Here is a 17629-nt window from a genome sequence, read left to right as displayed (position 1 = left end):
AAATGCCTGATTAATTAAAAAAAACTCAAGAGATGTTGAGATTAATCTCAGAGATTTTCTAGAAAAACATGGAAATTTATTATTTTAAAAATAGAAAAAAATCAGAAATTTTTTAATTAATCTCAAAAAGTTGAAAAAAAAATAAAAAATTAAATTCCGAGTTTGAAAAGTCAAAAATATAGAGAAAAAAACTATAAACTATTTGAGATTGGAGTCAGATATTTTCTTTAAAAAAAAAGGCCATTTCTGTGTTGCATAGTCAAAATTTCTCTCCTTTTTGAAATTTTCATCTTGAAAATTTCTGAACTTCCACAATTTTCTTGTGAATTTCTGAGATCAATTTTGAATTTGTTTTCTACCAAATTTTCAACTTTTTGAGCTCAGACATTTTTATCTCAGAAATGTTTGAGAAAAAAATAAGAAGTTTATTTCTGAGTTCAAAAAGTCAAAAATATTTAGATCCAAGAGTTCCTTTTTGAGCTCAGAAATATTCTTGCTTTTCCTAGAAAATTTCTGAGATCAATCTCAAATATGTATTTTTTCTCACTAATATCCAACTTTTGGGGCTCACAAATGTTCCTGTTTTTCTAAAAAAAAAAAATTCTGAGGCTAATCTCAACATTTCTGAGTTTTTCAGTCGAAATATTCAACTTTCGAAGTTCAGAAACTTCTCTGTTTTTTCTAGAAATTTTCGGAGATTAATCTCAAAATGTGAGTTGTTTTTTTTTTTTTTGCCAAAATGTACTCATTTTTTCCTATCTACACTGCACCTATACCATATAGATACTAACCTCAGAAAGTGACCAAGTCATACATTAACAGCTTTATCTCACCGCAGGAATCTCTTCCGGAGCTCCAGCCCTGAAACTGGACACAAAGATCCACTGTCCCGCTTCGCAGCTTGTTGCTGCATGAAGTTAACCTTTGAAAAGTAGAGCTGCCCTCACCGCCATTTACAGTTTGAGCAGAAGATTAAAACAAGGCGAGTTAAGCGGCTACTTAAGCTAGCACCTAGCTAGCATGATAAAAATGTATGCATATATTTAAAAAGTCATGTTGAAAAATACAAACTAAATTCCTTTACACATGGAAAATTATTTCTATATTATTTTTATTGCTGGTACACCAGTTAATGTCTTTGGGTGTCTAGGAAAATGAGCCGTTTCAAAAATCTCTGGAATGTAGCGTCACAAATTAGCAGGCCCAGCCCGTTACCTAGCAACCCCAGTTAAGGTCAAATGTGTCGGAAGTCAATTTGGATTTCTAGGTAACCCTGGCTGAATTTGACCAGCTTGTTTTGTTGCTGGAAAAGACAAGTGTTTTGTTATGGAGGGTTCACTCATAGACATAATTTATGTTTTCGCATCCACCTGAACAATGTGTAGTTGCGCCCCTGTGTATTATATATTTAAATATGTTTTCCAGTCGACGAGTTCTAGCTTCAGAGAGATTCAGCAGCTGAGATAGAGTCCAAAATCGGATGTGAGATTCATCCGTGCTGCAGTGAATGTATCTCTCTTTATAGATATCTCCCTCTTCTTCCTCACATCGTGTCTTTAGGAAACTTTAAAAACAAAAACGGAAGATTTGGGATGTATCTTACTAGTGAAAGAATTACATATAAATAATAGTCTTTACCACCTGTGTAAACTTTGCTGGTGAAAGTTATAACACATAATATAAGTTTTATAATATGTGTTATATTGTTTCATTTCTAATATAGGCTCTTGTGTCAGATAATCTAAGTCAATGTTAGAGAATAATTCATTTTTTTAGATTTACGGAATCTCAGTCTTCATAGCGGGGCTGAACCCGGTATTATACCAAGCACTGTAGCTAATATTAGCTGGTATCTCGCCGGTGGACATAAATACAGTAAAGTAATATTCTAATCACAATATATACACAATAATATGTCCATCTTACTTGTGAAATGTTGTCTGAGGAGCCCTCACAACAATAGTCCATCAATCTGAACAACAATATCCCTCAGTGCTGAGGCATCTTCTGCTGTTTTGATTGAGCAAAGTAGGAGGGTGTACCGCTCCAAGATGGCCGCCGTATTTCCTGCGCCGGAGCAGCCAATGCGGGGTCTACTCTTATATTATGTCTATGGGGTTGACTTACCATTCAGAAACCACTTCCTACTTTACGAAGATTTACAGTTGTATTTTCAGCCGCACGTGCTAATGTAAACGTTGAGCTAGGGGGCGTGGCCAGCAGCAGCTTATTTGGATTTAAAGTGACAGAGGCGCTAAAATAACTGATAGAAACTCGAATGGTTTTTGAGCAAAACAAAAATGCAATAAATATGTTTTTATAGCCTATATTTCTACTCTAACCCGTTCAAGAAAACATAATAGGTCAAATTTAAGTATTAGCTTGTTATTAATGTGAAGGATTAAAACCTGTTACAGCTTTGGGAAAAAAAAAAACTAAGAAAACTTTTGGTGCTTTCATAGGATTCACAGAGGAAGACAGGAGCCAGGTCCAGGTCCAGGTGTGAACTCCTCTATAAAAGCAGGAGTTGTTTCAGTTTGCTGGTCAGCGGCCAACAGGTGTATGTGAACACCTTGCCAAGGCTGAAGGACATCAGCCATGACCTCAGTGGAACAATTATGGCCACTCATCAATCTGAGAAGAGTTACAAAGGCCAAACAATCCAAACGAAAATCCATCATTCTGCAGGGGGAATCTCAGACTTCAGTTCAAGAAGGTGCAAGTAGAAAAAGACTGGATTACAAGGTTATTTCTAAAACAAATAAAATGCATCACTACAATGAGAAATAGATTATCTATAAGAAGAAAACACTCACCTGACAAGTTTTCTAAAAACCTGCAGTCAGAGGTGGGAAAAGCATCCAAAACCTGTACTCAAACTAAGAGTAGCAACATATTTTACTCAAGTAAGACTAAAGAGTATTTGGTAAAAAAGTCCACTCAAATACCGAGTACTGATCAAATTATCATTTAATATTTAAAATTACATAATCGGATGGACCAAAATATAAATTTATGTGGAAATTTGCGGGTTTTAAGGACATTATGTTATTTTTGAAGTTTGAGAAAATCTAATACGCCTTACGAGGGTCTTCACAAAAGTTTTACCAAAAATGGCAAAATGTTTTCTTTTCTATTTTTCAAACTTGGAAGTTTTTCCCAACTGAAGATGAGCAAAATATAAATATGGGTATTCATGGGTTATAAATATGGGTATTCATATCTAATGAAGAATATTTTTATTTTTATTTTTTCTTTTCCATCGGGTTGATTTTGAGCTGAGATGGGAAGGGGGAGTTTGTTTTTTTGTTTTATTGTTTAATTTTCCTTTCCTTTCTGTTGAAAAAAAAGGGCTGAATCTGCTGGATTGTAATTTTGTAATTTTTCTTTGTGCGCAACATTTCGATGATGTTTTACAAAATTACAATCCAGCAGATTCAACCCTTTTATATATATATATATATATATATATATATATATATATATATATATATATATATATATATATATATATATATATATATATATCAATCCGCTGAATGAAATTTTACTCAAGAGTAGAACTACTTCATAATTAAATTATTCAAGTAAAAGTAAAATGTAGAGCACAGTAAAAATACTCCAAAAAGTACATTGTTTCAAAAAAGTAAATGTAACTAGTTACAAAGCAGTGAACTCAAAACCAAACTCTTCTGGTTTCAGGCTGAGCCAAGGCCACTTTTCGTTCCTCGTTTCAGTCACAGTCTTTCGTTTGTTTTTCTCACCAGTTTCAGCGCATCACCTGAGTAATGTTACCCTTTCAAATCCACCCCCTCTCTCTCTCTCTCTACTTCTGATTAAAAATGGTTATGCACCGAGTGAAAGGTCGCAAGTTGTTATGGAAACAAGGCAGCCAACAAAAGCTGGACACATGGGTACAGAAAGTGGGGAGAGGGGAAAAAAACAGAGAGGGAGATGTGCCTGGATAAATATGCAAAGAGGAGGAGACGGGCATGGAAAAAAAAGAGAGAGAGTAAGAGGTTTGAATAAATAAAAACATATGCAGAGGGAGGAGGATGGATGCGAAATGATGGCTCCATCTGCGGTAATGAATAACAAAAGATAATGCTGGGTTTTATCATTCTGGGAAGCAGGTCGGGGAACAAAGGTGCGTGTCCGTGTGGACAGTGGGAGAATGCGACGGATAATAACTGCGGCGCAGCTTGGAGGATGCAAAAAAAAAAGCTCAGATTGTTCACAGAAAGGCTGACCAAAAAAAGGTCTAAAATTATGTATCTGTGTGTGTTTGAGTGCCTGAGCATCATCATCATCATCTCTCTGAGGACTCGTATTATGTTAACCACTCAGACTAACATCAAACACACACACACACACGCCCACGCACACACACACATACACACTTCAGTGGAGCCATGGAGGTGCCAGCCATATAAATAGGATATCCCACAGTGAGAGATATAAAGAGAAAGGGGCTGACAGGCAGAGGGAGTGAAAGAGACAGGCGGAGAAACGAGATTTTATATTCATGGAGTGAGAAAATAGAGAGTAAAGTGGACACAAAAGGGGGGGTGAACGGATCAATAAATGGCATAAAGTGTATGTTTATTGATTTACTAATATGGGAAGGGAGGAGGGAGCGAGACAGCCAGCAGGAAGAGACGACAGTTATGATGATTACTGTTAGGGGAACCAACAAGCTTCTGCCTGAATATTCGTCCAATCCTACCGGTAATGTCGGAGTTTTTAAAATTGATTGGGTTCCTGGTACGGAAAGCAGTTTTGAATAAATATTCAATGTAACTTTGTGTGTTGTTGTCCAGTTAAAACACCCAATTATGTTCAAAACTGATCATTTCACCCAAATCTGTGCAATTGGGTTGTAACTGTCACCATGCCTGACATTACATTTTCTAATGTTTGAAAAACTCACCTTAAAGCTGCAGTATGTCATTTTTTTAAAATTCTTTTTTAAATATCTGTGGAAACTGTCACTGTCACTATGTTGTAAGATCTGAGCTCCTTTGCCGTCTCCCAGTGCGAACCAATCAGAGCCAGGAGGCGGGTCTTAGCGCTGTCAATCACCCGCTGTGTACCTGTCTGATTATTCAATTACAAAACTGGTTCTAATGGGAGTTTAGGAGAGAGATCTGCAACCAGTGGCTTCAGAGAAAAATGTTGCTCTTAATCCCTCCATGTTGGTTCTCTGTGCAAAAATTATACTTTAATGAACATGTTACATATGTAGAGAAATTTTTAAATAATTGTTTTTAGAATTTAGACTGGGCCTAAAAATCCAGGCAAGTCAAAGCTTTATATTCTGTCCTTTATTTTTGGGTTATCTTCTTTAACCTCTCTGTCGCTGTAGGGGACCCAAAGTTGGGTCCTCGGCGCTTACTGCAACAAGATCAATTAAAAACACATGCTAGCCTTCTCAACTAGCCTCAGTGAGCTCAACATATTTCTTTTCCCTAGGAAAACAGCCACAAAAGATGACGCTCCCACCACTGTATTTCACAGTTCTGCTCTTCTCCCTTTTCTTCCTAATGTAACAACTGCCATTATGGCCAAACAAATTAGTTTTAGCTTTATGGTATTTTCACACCTGACAGTCCAGAAGACTCGGTTTGATTGGGGACCAACGTTGCAACATTTGTTATATTTTTAGCTTCTGTGGTTCACTTTCACTCTGCACTGTCAAACGAACCAAACCCTTTGAGGAACTTGCTCCCCTCCTCGCCTGTGGTGGCGCTGCACCAAGTAACACTGAACATGAAAACGCCTGAAGAAGACAAGCGTTCAACTTCCTTCTTAGCGAAATGTCAACAAAAATGGATTGGCGTCGGATTTTATTTAGGTAAAAGAACGTGAGCCATGTTCCCCACTAGCGATATTCTAGCGCGTTTGTTTAGGTTGTATTTACCCAGAATGCCCTGCGCTGTAGTCCACTTCCTGGTTCTGGCGCGGTCTCCGGTCCGCATTCAAACGGCAGCAGAGTTCACGTCAACCAAACCGAAACCGGGATTTGTAGGCGACCAGGTTTAGCTCTTTTTAGTCTTCAAACGAAACGGACTTTCTAGACGAACGAACGAGTTTGATTAAACGGGTTGGTGTGAATGAACCCGTAGTTTAATCAGATTTACATTTGCAATGTGTAGTCTGGAGTTTCCACGCTACTTCGGGAGAAATGGCTTCTTTGTCAGTAAAATTGTTTCACTGTTCTTTACACCTCCAGCCAGAATCTTATTAGTTAGTATTTTCAGTCTGTTTTTTTATATTAATAAAATACTTCAGATAGTAATAGTCTTAAATCAACATCAAGCCCCACAGCAACAACCAAACAGACCCCGGGAGGGTGAAAACAAATGTCAAGCCTGTCTGTAGGAGAGAGTCAGGCCGCCACAGAGCCCTGGGCTGACAGAAAATAGACAACGAGTGTGTTTAATGTGAGTGTGTGAGAGTGAGAGATGAGGCGGGGGGAGACAAAAGTGTGCTGGAATAGCTGGGGGCAAGGTGACAGAGAGAGAAACGACTGGACGGGGAGGGATAACAAGCTCACAGAGGAGGGGTGTGTGTGTGTGTGTGTGTGTGTGTGTAGTGGAATAAAAACAAGGAGGATGGGTTGAGAGGGGAGAAGAAGAAGTTGATGGAACGAAAACAAAAACAGAGCGAAAGCAGGTGTGCTGTTTGTCTCAACCCAGTGGCCATTTAGGTCATAACGGTCCAAGCGAGAATGTGTGTGTGTGTGTATGCGTGTGTTTGCGTGTGTGAAGCGGGTTCGCCGGAGCCCGTTGGAGAGCGGGCTCGGTTCAGAGGTTGGAGAAGCAGTTTTTGTAGCCGTGAGGACTCACACACCCTCATCCGCACCCACATATGCTCGTTTTTCTCCTGCACACCCACAGCCGCCCCTTCTGTGTCACACTTAATGTGTCACGTGTGGCTCTAAATTATGCACCGATACACACATCTGTGTCTTTTGATCTCACACACACACACATGTGGAGGAAAGCCATTATGCTCTCAGGCTGGAGTGTTTGGATGGTATAATTGCAGTGACCAGTGAGGAGAAAGAGACAGAGGGAGGAGGGATGGAAAGAGGGATGATAGAAAAGAGAGGAGAGTGCTGACACTCTCAGCATGCTAATGTTGCGCGGCTGTTAGCCCCCCTCCCTCCTCACCTCCGTCTCTTTGTTTCTGTTTCTTTCTGCATTTCACAGGTGGAGCACCAGAACGAGGGAAGGGGAGATGGATTGAAAGGTAGAGAGAAAGAGGGATGCATAACAGGATGTAGCAGCGTTATCGCTCTTTCACTGCCATCCCTCCATCCTCTTCAAGCACCCCGCAGTGGTCAAAACAAAGCCAAAGAGAGAGACGGAGGGAGGAAGAGGGATGGTCTGCTTTTTTCCACCCCGTTAACAATAGAAGGATCATCTCTGCTTATCCTCTAATCTCATCCCTTCGTTTTTTCCTCTCCTCCAGCGTTTGTTGTCTCTCTTTCTCCGTGACCCCTCGTTTTCTCATCTGGTTGGGGAAATGGTCACCCCTCCATCTGTTTCCAGCCCTCCTTTCATCCCCCGTCTCTCCAGAGAAGGGATTCTGCTGTTTGCTTTCTCTTTTCTGCATCCCATCCTCCCTCTCTCCCCTCTTTGATGCCAAACCAATAACTTTCCATCCATGCTGAAACTACTGAAAAATTACTTACTTTTATGCAAAAAAAATGCGTTTGATTATCTCTCTTAGGTGTTTGCCGTGCATTAGTGTTCCCTAATGAGTTGAAGTTACAGCTACAGGTCGTTAGCAGGGTTTCGAAAGGTTTCAGCAGGAAAAAAAATTAAGACTTTTTAAGACCATTATGAAAGAAATGTAAGACCTTTATATCCATAGAAATGCAAGAACTTTGTTTGTCTAACTGGTGATAAATTTGCACATACCCTCGATATTTTCTATGAAGTTACAGCTAAAGGTCTTTAGAATAGCTTCTGAAGGTTTCAGCAAATCATATTTAAGACTTTTTAAGACTATTGTGACTTTTATCTTCACAGAAATGTACAAACTTCTTCCATCAAACTCATTTTTATTTTGGGCCAAATCCAGATCATTCTGGCCGGTTGTGCCAGAATGTATTGATAAAACATGTTCACAAACTGTTAAAATAAAATAATAAAAAAATAATATTGAATGTCTTTTTCATCCCTCCAGGATTTTACAATTGATTTGTGATTTTTTTTGCAATAAAAATCAAAATGTTTGTGGTACTAATTTGGAAATATTTCCACTTATTTATGATAGTAAATATAACTTTTTATTACTCACTGTGTAGATTATGGACTATAATCTGACACCAGTTAAAGCTGAGGCAGCTGTTCAGTACAAAAAAGACAGTTTTTGCAATAAAATCCCAATTATTAGCGCAAAAAAGCGCATGAATTTGTCGATTTTGCATGAATTTAGATAATTCTCAAGAAAATGGAGGAACTGATTGATATAATTTATCAGTAAACAGATAAAAGCGGCATTGATTTTATTAATAACATATTTAAGCACATTTAGTGTTTCGTCTAGAAGAGGGCCACATAAAAAGCTATGTTGGGCCGGATTTGGCCCACGGGCCTCCAGTTTGACACACATGGTCCAACTGGTGGTAAATATGCACTTACCTAACAGATGCAAAAATGCCAGCTAGCAAGTTAGCAAGGCTGTGTTAGCAGCTGGTTAGTGGTAGCCAGTCAAAGAATGTAACAAAGATTTCTGAGTGCGACTCAAACTTTTGCCTGACAGAAAAGTCCCTCAAGAAAAAAATTAACAAAATATAATATATGAGATTAAATTGTCCTGTCAAAGCAAAATTTAAGACCTGTGATTAGCATATCGTCACCTTACTAAGATAATTGTTTATTAATAATTTGCCAAAAGTGATCCCCCCACCCCTAAATCATCTTGTAGTAGTGATTGTTTGTCAAACCAAACATCCCATAAAAGTTCAATCAACAAGCCACTCCTGCACTGGGGTGAAGTTTCGTACGCAGCCAAAAGAAATCCAATGTCCAAAACTTGAATGTTGCTCTTTATGGCTTAAAGTTGGTAAGCAAATAACAAAATCAAACTTTTCTTTGTTTCCTGCTGCCTCTCCAAACCCAGTGCATGCTGGTCCTATACCAGTCCCTACACTTATAGAAAATGGACCCACAGTTTCTGTGAAAGAAAAACAAATAAAAATAACAAAACTAAAAATGTATAAAATCAACAATTATTAACCTACAAATAAACTCTAAGTAATACAAAAAATATAAAGTAAACTAAGAATAAACTGTCAACAAAATTCAAATTGATAAAAATAAAGAATAAATAACTCCAACACATCTTTTAGCAAAAAATTACTTAGGCCACTATCCTAGTAAGGTGACGATATTAAAGGCTGACTATCTTTTCAAGTCAAATTTAAGACATTTTAAATTCTTTAACCAAACGTAGAAAGTTCAAACAATCATGATTATGTGAAGTAGATTAACTGCAGCAAGCTTCATGTTTATTATTAAAAACCAGCAGCTGTTTTCTTTCATCCGTTTCTCCAGTCCGGGGCGCGTTTTAATCTTAAAATGAGCAACAGCGACTCTCACAGGAATTTAATAGGTACTACAGCAAATCTACGTGACGTCTCACTAAATAAACACTGTAAGGATTAAAAGCTTTAGATGTAAAAATGTAATCCGATTATCAAAAGCGAAGTGTTCCAGGTCTACAAAGTAAAAGTTGAAATGAGCATATTTGTAAAAAGAAAAAAAGCAGACTTTATCAGTGGGATTCCCTTTTCAAATCAGCTTCTATTTTATTAAACTTGACTAAATATTGAAACCTTTTTGACTCAAATCCTGTTATTATAGCAGAAAATGAATTTGTTCAGTCGAGCCCAAAATAATTTAAAAACTAGGTGTTTTTCTAAAATAATTTAACAAACGTGCAAAATTATTTTTAAGTTTCGCATCTACTAAGAAAAAAACAAAAAGACGATCAAAATAACTATTTTATTGCTTGATTTCAGTTTCTTTTAGTTTCCTTTACTCTTGACTCAATGATTTTGGCCCAAAAAAGTTTGGACACTTCTAGCTTAAGTCATCAAAAGCACAAAATTGTATGATTTATATTTAAAATCCACAAAGTCGTGCTGTTTTTGTATTTTTGTTGTGGAGCTACACCGAACATTTGCTTAGCAACAATAAAACCTGAAGTTTTTTTTAATAAACTGTCAACGTATTAGCAAAACCTGTGTTCAGGAAAACTTGTTTTTCCAGAACACAAAACGTATAAACGATTTTTTATCACATTTCTCCAGACAGTTATGACGCGTAAGCTTGCAGCAGCAGATTAGCATCTCACAGCTCAGATAACACCTGCACAACAACAGGTTGTTGTAGTTTTGTTGCCTTCGATGTGATTTGTTTAGTTTGTTGAGTCACTGAATGTTTGGTTAAATATTCCCTCACGTTTTATTTTTTTGTTTTTTTTGGATGCTGTGAAGCTGGAATGATTTTTACTCTTCCTTTTTTTTTAACTTTCTTCTGTCACAACACAACTGACATTACGGTGCATAACCAGGACAACCGGGTATTGTTTGTTTGTAATACTTGGAGCAGCTGATTAGCTCAAATAAGCTCAAAAAGCTCAAATAATACCTGAACTTTGACCTCAAAATCCCAGATTAGCTGAAGAGGAGGCTTCATGGATGCAGAGTAGGAGAAAACCAAACCGTCTTCTCACATCCTCTACTCCAACATCCTTCTGCCCGGCTTTCTAACCATACGACAAGCAGCAAAAGCAAATGAGGTGGATCAGCACCATGTCCTGGATGACGTCATCCAGGAGAAATACATAATTTGCTGACATAATTTGAGCATGTTAGCAGCTCAAATTCAGCCGCTGCAGACCGGCTGTCATCCCAGCAACTGTCTTCAGTCAGAGGCTTTTTCAGATTTGTTGCAAGACTGACTGCTACTGGAGATTCTTCCTTCCCACAGCATCACCACCCACAAAAACTCTTTGAAGATTCTTGGATAAAATGAGTTACAACAGCATTTATTTTTCCTCGTGGGATAAATAGAGTAAAATATTTTTGAATCAAATTGAAACGTTTTTCTGAATTAAATTAAAATCAGATTTATTAACAAAATATTGTGCAAAATGCAAAGCCACAGAGATGTTAACATTACAAACATCAACAATATAAAAAGACCAAACAGAGGAAATTTTCATCCATAAACTTAAAGACTTTGTCTGTGTTTTGTAGATTAGATGTCTGTGAGGTCCCAGTGCGCAGAGCGTCGTTACTGGCGCATTAGGTACCAGAAACGGTTTGTTACTGGGAATGGAAACTGGTTTGGGATTCTTATTTTAGCTGTCAAACCTGTCATCACTTCATGAGCCCTGAACCTGAGCTCCCGTTGCCTTTAAGTCGTCTTTGTGTGTGTGAAGTGTGTGAAGTGTGTATCTACGGGTCCTGTGTGTGTGTGTGAGCAGCCGTGTGACCCGGCGAAGCGTGCTGTTCCACCAGCATCTCGGCGTGCTTCAGGTACTGGGCCGTCCTCCTCATCACAGACTCCCTGCGAACCGGATCTGGGTCTCCTGCAGAACATGAACACATAAAAAATCTCATCAAGCTTTACTTTCTGTGCTCTGATTGTAGCTTTTTCCATTTATTTTTAAGTCACATTCCAGCTGAATAACAAAATGTTTTGGCAGCGGTGGGATTCGAACCCACGCCCCCGAAGAGACTGGAGCCTTAATCCAGCGCCTTAGACCGCTCGGCCACGCTACCATGTTAGGTACTGGATCAGTGTCAGAAACTACACTGAAGTGGGGAGGAGCAGATGACTCAATGTTGAGTCGTGGCATGTTGTAATGTTGCAGACAACGCCTTTTTAGTTTATTTAGTTTGATTTGTATCTTACTATAAGCCAAAAAAACACAGCACACTTATTTATATAAGCAAGAGGAGCAACAAAACATATTTTATTTCAAGTAAGAAGCATTTTTCCTCCAGCTTGATGTAAACCAACACCTGCAGAGAAGCTGTTATAAATTTAGCGCCACAGACAACTCAGTGACGCTTTAAGGGAAAGGACAAGGTCCAGCAGCCCAGGCATGGATCAATACAATAGTCACTAAAAAGGCTGAGTAAGCACTAACTGTACACATACAAGGTAAGCATTTCACTTAATATATTGTCTCATAGGCTACATGGTCCTGTGCAGCAAGAAGATCCTGAGTTAGAGCCTCAGTCTTGAATGGAGTTTGCATGTTCTCCCCATGCAACATGCGGTTTATTGTGAAGAATTGGCCGTGTCCGTCAGCTGGGCACAAGAGTGGAAACCAAAAATACATATTTGTCTCAATAAACTGGAATACCATCAACAAGCTAATTCATTTCACTAAATAACAAGGTCAGCTCTGCCCGAAGGCATTTTGTCACTTTAAATTCAAATAAGCTACTGCTGGCCAACTCACCGTTTACACTAACATGAGAAAACGGCTACAAACAGATGCACAATTAGATACTTTGAGAAGCAGAAGTGGAGCTTCTTGCACAACCAACAAGAATGCTACAAGTGGTTTCTGGAGGGTAAGTCAACAACAAAGCATTTGTCTTTTTCAGCAGCCATTGTACAGCAAATACAGCGGTAAAACCTGCTGACCAAACGTGCTGAAGCTCTGCTGGGGTTGCTAGGTAACGGAGCAGTGCTTGATGATTTGTATCGTTACATTCCGGAAAAATGGCGGAGTGGTTTTCTTTAGGCAGTTGGGCTGTTTTTGGAAACAGTAAAAACTCAAACGTAAAAAAGTGTAAAAAGCTCAAAACTGTGTTTCTTTTGCACAGTTTGGTGCAGTTGGTGTAAAATTTGCATTACAATCTGCATGTTTTACAGCTTTGATGAAACTAATCATGATGAAAATGAACTGGTTTGACTGGTCTCTCATGTTACCCTGCACTCCAGTGATGAGTATGTCCACCGCTGTCCGGTAGCCACGGATGGCAGAACCGAACTCTCCCTCCTTCTCCCGCTCCAGGGCTGCCGTCAGCTCATTGGCCGCCTGGTTCAAGTAACCGGCGTCTCCTCCAATCAGACTGGCCAGCGGCAGCGAGAACAGTTCAGAGTGATCGCTCGAGGAATCTGATCTTTCTTAAACAGAACGAGAAAAAACAAAACTGATTTTTAATTTAAGGTTTAAAAGAAAGCAGTTTCATAAACAGTCCTGTAAAAGTTTTGAATTATCTCTAATTTATTTTTAGTTTGTGTTCAAGAAAGTAGATTTCTTGTAATATTCTAAAGGGCTTTTATCAAAGGTTCCGCATGTTTTCTTAGAAACAATATCTGCATTTCCATTACAAAGGTGAGCAAAACTTTGTCAATATTCTGCTAATGCCAAAAAAAACAAACACAATTTTGCAATTGAAGTGTTTCCACTAAATTAGAAATGCAAATAAAGTCACACATGAATAAGTTTGTTCACATAATAAGTATTTAAAACACAGGATGCGCCAACATCTTCTGACTACTTCCTGTCGTCTTCTTCTTTGTGGTTTGCACCAGTCGTTGATCATGTGAAAAAAGTGTTTCCAATGCAGTTTTGCTAAATAAACCAATTTCAGCCTAAAACCACTTTATCCTAAAACTTTTTGTTGAGAAATTATTTTTTCAAAATTGCCATGTTTCCATTAAGAGAATGTATTTTCAAAATCTCAAATTGTGCAATTATATGGTCAATGGAAACACAGATAGTGTTTTTCTCAGTCTTTGTTACTCTACCAGAGAAATCCAGGTTAGTGAGAGAAATCTCAAGCAGAGCAGTGAAGGGCGATCAGAATCAAGCAGAACTGCGTAGGAAGGCAATGTCCAGGATAAGTAAAAGCTGCAGAGAGTCATAGTTTATATTCTGTGGTTGAACCCACCTTGTTTATAGCAGGGATCAAAGACAGCCAGGTCATTTTCAGACAGAGGAGGAGGAACTTCCTCCTTGGGAGACGGGACTTGCTCTTCGATCACCGAGTCAAACAATGAGTCGAATTCCTCCTGCGTCTCCTCCGACTGCTCGAGTCTCGTTAGAGACAGCTCAGGAGACGACACTGCAGATGGAAACATGAACCGAAATGATGACAAAGACACAAATAAACCAGAAACAGCTTGCAGATTGTTAGATTTAAACCTCGGTCATCCAGTTCTGCGTCGTCAAGATCCTCCTGTTCTTCCTCTGTTGGCGTTCCTCCGATCTCGTTGTAGGCCTCAGCCGCCACCTCCGGCTCCCCGACCTCCAAGCTGATGTTGGTGCCCAGGTCTTGAGGTAAGGTGGGTGCCTCCCTACCCTCCTCCTCTTCAGCGGGTTCACAGTCTGAGGTCCTCCTCTTCGGCAGGGGGATGAGAGGAGGAGGCAGCGGCCCGGCTGAGGACGCCGGGGACGGATCCAGAGGTCTGCTGACTTCACCACCCTAACATTCATTCATTTATTTTTATTTTTATTTTATTCTTCTGCAGTTTAAATTAACATGTCACAAAATGTCACGTTTTGAATGAAAAAGTCTTATATAGTCTACCCTTTCTCTTAAAAGTGAATTTGTTTAACCATAAGTAACTAAACATCAATCAACCATCCATATATGTAGAGCTAATAATGACAGAACAAAACATATAGTATCCTTGTAATGACACAGCACTTTACCAAATACTTCATTACACCTTGATAGAATATTTTACCATTTCCTTAAAAGTGAAAATGGATTTACTCTCTTTGTTTCCTTTTGACAGAAATGTTTAGTTCAGACTTTGTTTTTAAAATATCTCCAATCCTCTCAAACTATACATGCTTTCTCTTGTCATAAATCTTTTTTGAAAACATGCTGGAAATATACTGTTATGTATATTATTTGCAGAATATAATAAATAGTTCACCACGTTATGAAATGTCATTAATTTTAACTTGAAGAACAATGGACTTGTTGCGTTTTAAGATTAGAATTCTAATTTGCAAAATAAACAGAACAACGTATACAAATCAAAAAGAAAAAAGTACAGAGATGAAACAGAGAGCCTGTTCTGTGTCCTCACCCTGAAGAAGTCCTTTAGTTGTGGGCTGTTGTATAGTGCAGGTATACTGGTAGTGAACAGAAGCATGCTCTCTGCTGCCTTCCTCCTCTCCTCAATCACAGCTTCATCAAACCTTCCTAGGATGAACACAACAAGATGATAAAGCTGATTATGATGCTGAAAGTTTTTTTTTAAAAATTGCTCTTTCTGTTACTGGTTTTACTGGTGCTCTGGACAAACTGGAACAATAAACTAAAAAAAAGACTGCTGGCAAGTTCCTCAGTTTAACTTCAAATAAATAAGTTGGACACAAGTTGGTCTTCTAACAGAACAATAATCTTAAACACACTTCACAAATCATGGTGGATTAGATACATCCATCTTACATTTCGTTTCTGGAAGAACTCCAACCTCAACCTCTGAGGAAAATTTCTGCACTATGATTAAAAGTCATGTCTGTACCAGGAACCACCAGGTAACTGACTCCCAAAATCCAGTCAGAATTACACCAAAAGCTTCGAAACGTGTGTAGGTAAGATGGAAGGCTCATTGAAGCAAACATGACTGGGTTATTTATATAACTGAACTTTTAAGGAGAAAAGAGAACCTGTGTTGCAGAAAAAAAAAATCTTGTGCAGCTAATTCTTGTGTCAAAACATTGTTTTCGTTGTCTGTTGTAAGAGCATCCAACCCTGGAAAAAGAGCTATTAAATAAAACACTATAAACCCAGAGATAAGAGAGAGGTGCAAGTGATGAAGTACACAAGTATTTACTAAAGAAACACTCTAACGTTGAAGCATGTGAAGCAGCAGCTCTGACAGGAACTCTATTGGGACTCTATGTTTGCATAGCTGATGCTACACCTCAGATATGCAAACCTGTTTGAGGTGTAGCATCATTCAGACCCAGATGAGTAAACTAGATCTGAAGAGAACTTTTTACACATCATACCAAAAACCTGTGCACGTGGAAACACTGGAAACTCCTCCTGCCTCCTGAACAGGTTCCTGTGGGTGTAGGACAGCTCTCCGTGGAGCTTCTTCAGCTCGGAGAACCTCTTCCACACCACCACCTCCTTCACATCGTCCGGGTGACGCTTGGACACAAACTGCAAGGGTGAGAAGTTAAAATAGATTGGTTCCACCTAATTCGAGTTTTGAGCATGTTGTTGTGTCTGCAGAGATCATCTGAGCTTCATAAATCCTTTCTGAACGGGCATTAAAGTGGTCATAAGGCTGCTGGAGCACATGAACAGAATCACATGTCCCGTTTCATTCCAGCACCAGCAGAGCATCTCAAATTCAAATAAAATCCCCCCAGGGTGTATTTGTGTTTATATCTAGACATGCTATCTGGCTTTACATTTGCATTCTTGTTTTTGTTTTGTGTAGGAAAACCGACAATATTTTATCCGTACACAGAAGTACAGGTTCAGCTCGCTGAATTTGAATATTTACTAGTACAATAACCTTTTGAAAATAAGCTTTAGGCGAAAATTGAACATACTTTTCATTAAGCTGACATTCCAGTATTACAATGTTTTTATTATTGGTCTGATTTACTATACTAATCATAAATGTATTTGTAAGTGGAAAATCATGATAATTAGCAAAAATAGATGCGTATTTAATCTATTTAATGTCTTTGTCTTAGTGAATGGAGTGAGTGGAATTCATAAACTTTTCAATATTATTCTAATTCATTGAAATGCACCTGACATATTTTTGGAACATGAACATCTGTTCAATAACAGAAGTAATTTTTTTTTTTGTATAAATGAAACACTACGGTTATAGAGTTATAACTCACCCTGGCTGTCACTTTGTACTCCGTGTACCCCTTCTCGTGGTTCCGTGGGTCAGTAACAGAGAAGAACCGGTAGTATTCGTCTTTGGGTTTCCGTGACATTTCCAGAGATAAATTAAAACCAGAAACACGAAAAAGAACCGTCGGGAAACAGCCGCGGTGAGTTGCTCTGTTGTGATTCTTCAGTCACTTATCTCTGTGGACATTTCCTGGTTTGTGACGTACTTCAGTGCGTGCTTGCGTATAGAACAGTGGACGCCGCTTCGCTTTTGTTGCCGTAGCAACGATTTGTCTTCGAGTCGGCCATATTGTGACTGGCAAGGTGCGTATGACGGGTGCGTATGAAAACAAGTCGTTAAATTTTAAGTACAGCTAATTTTTTTTTATTAAGTGCTTTATATAGAGCACTTAAGATTGTGCTACAAATAATGGTGACCTTTTAGTTTGGCTAACACGACGTGCTTGAAATGCACCTAACGTACTTTTGCCCTAATTTACAGAGAATATACAAACCCACTGTGTTTAATTCAACTAGTAAAATGTGTTTAGTTTGGCTGTTTGGTTTTGTCTAAAAATAGAAAGAGGACGTGGATGTAAACATAGTCATCCTTTTTCGATATTAGCTGCTTTATTGGTATGACGTAGCTAAATTAAACCTTTTTCAGATATAACTTTTTTATTTACACTCTCCTATGGCAAATGAGCTTCGTTTTGACTTCATTTGTTGTCTGCCTTAGAAAATTAGCGTGATTAT

The 17629-nt window shown here is 38.6% G+C and overlaps 1 protein-coding gene and 1 non-coding gene across 2 annotated transcripts; both read right to left on the bottom strand.

Annotated features, from left to right (window-relative positions):
- Positions 1–11046: 11046 nt before the first annotated feature.
- Positions 11047–17102, bottom strand: snx15 (sorting nexin 15). The gene is made up of 7 exons (XM_008435898.3): positions 16879–17102; positions 16021–16177; positions 15090–15205; positions 14194–14473; positions 13940–14113; positions 12972–13169; positions 11047–11613 (listed from the first exon to the last, which is right to left on the bottom strand). The coding sequence occupies exons 1-7, from the start codon at positions 16975–16977 to the stop codon at positions 11480–11482; spliced, it is 1158 nt and encodes a 385-aa protein (XP_008434120.2). The 5' UTR covers positions 16978–17102; the 3' UTR covers positions 11047–11479.
- On the bottom strand, positions 11725–11806 carry trnal-aag (transfer RNA leucine (anticodon AAG)). The gene has a single exon. It is a non-coding gene; the product is annotated as a tRNA-Leu (tRNA).
- Positions 17103–17629: the final 527 nt, after the last annotated feature.

The sequence above is a fragment of the Poecilia reticulata genome, chromosome 18, assembly GCF_904066995.2.
Source record: "Poecilia reticulata chromosome 18, P_reticulata-male-v2, whole genome shotgun sequence".
NCBI classification, from domain to species: Eukaryota; Metazoa; Chordata; class Actinopteri; order Cyprinodontiformes; family Poeciliidae; genus Poecilia; species Poecilia reticulata.
Note: the sequence above shows the minus strand (reverse complement) of the source record. Positions and strands in the feature narration are given on the sequence as shown.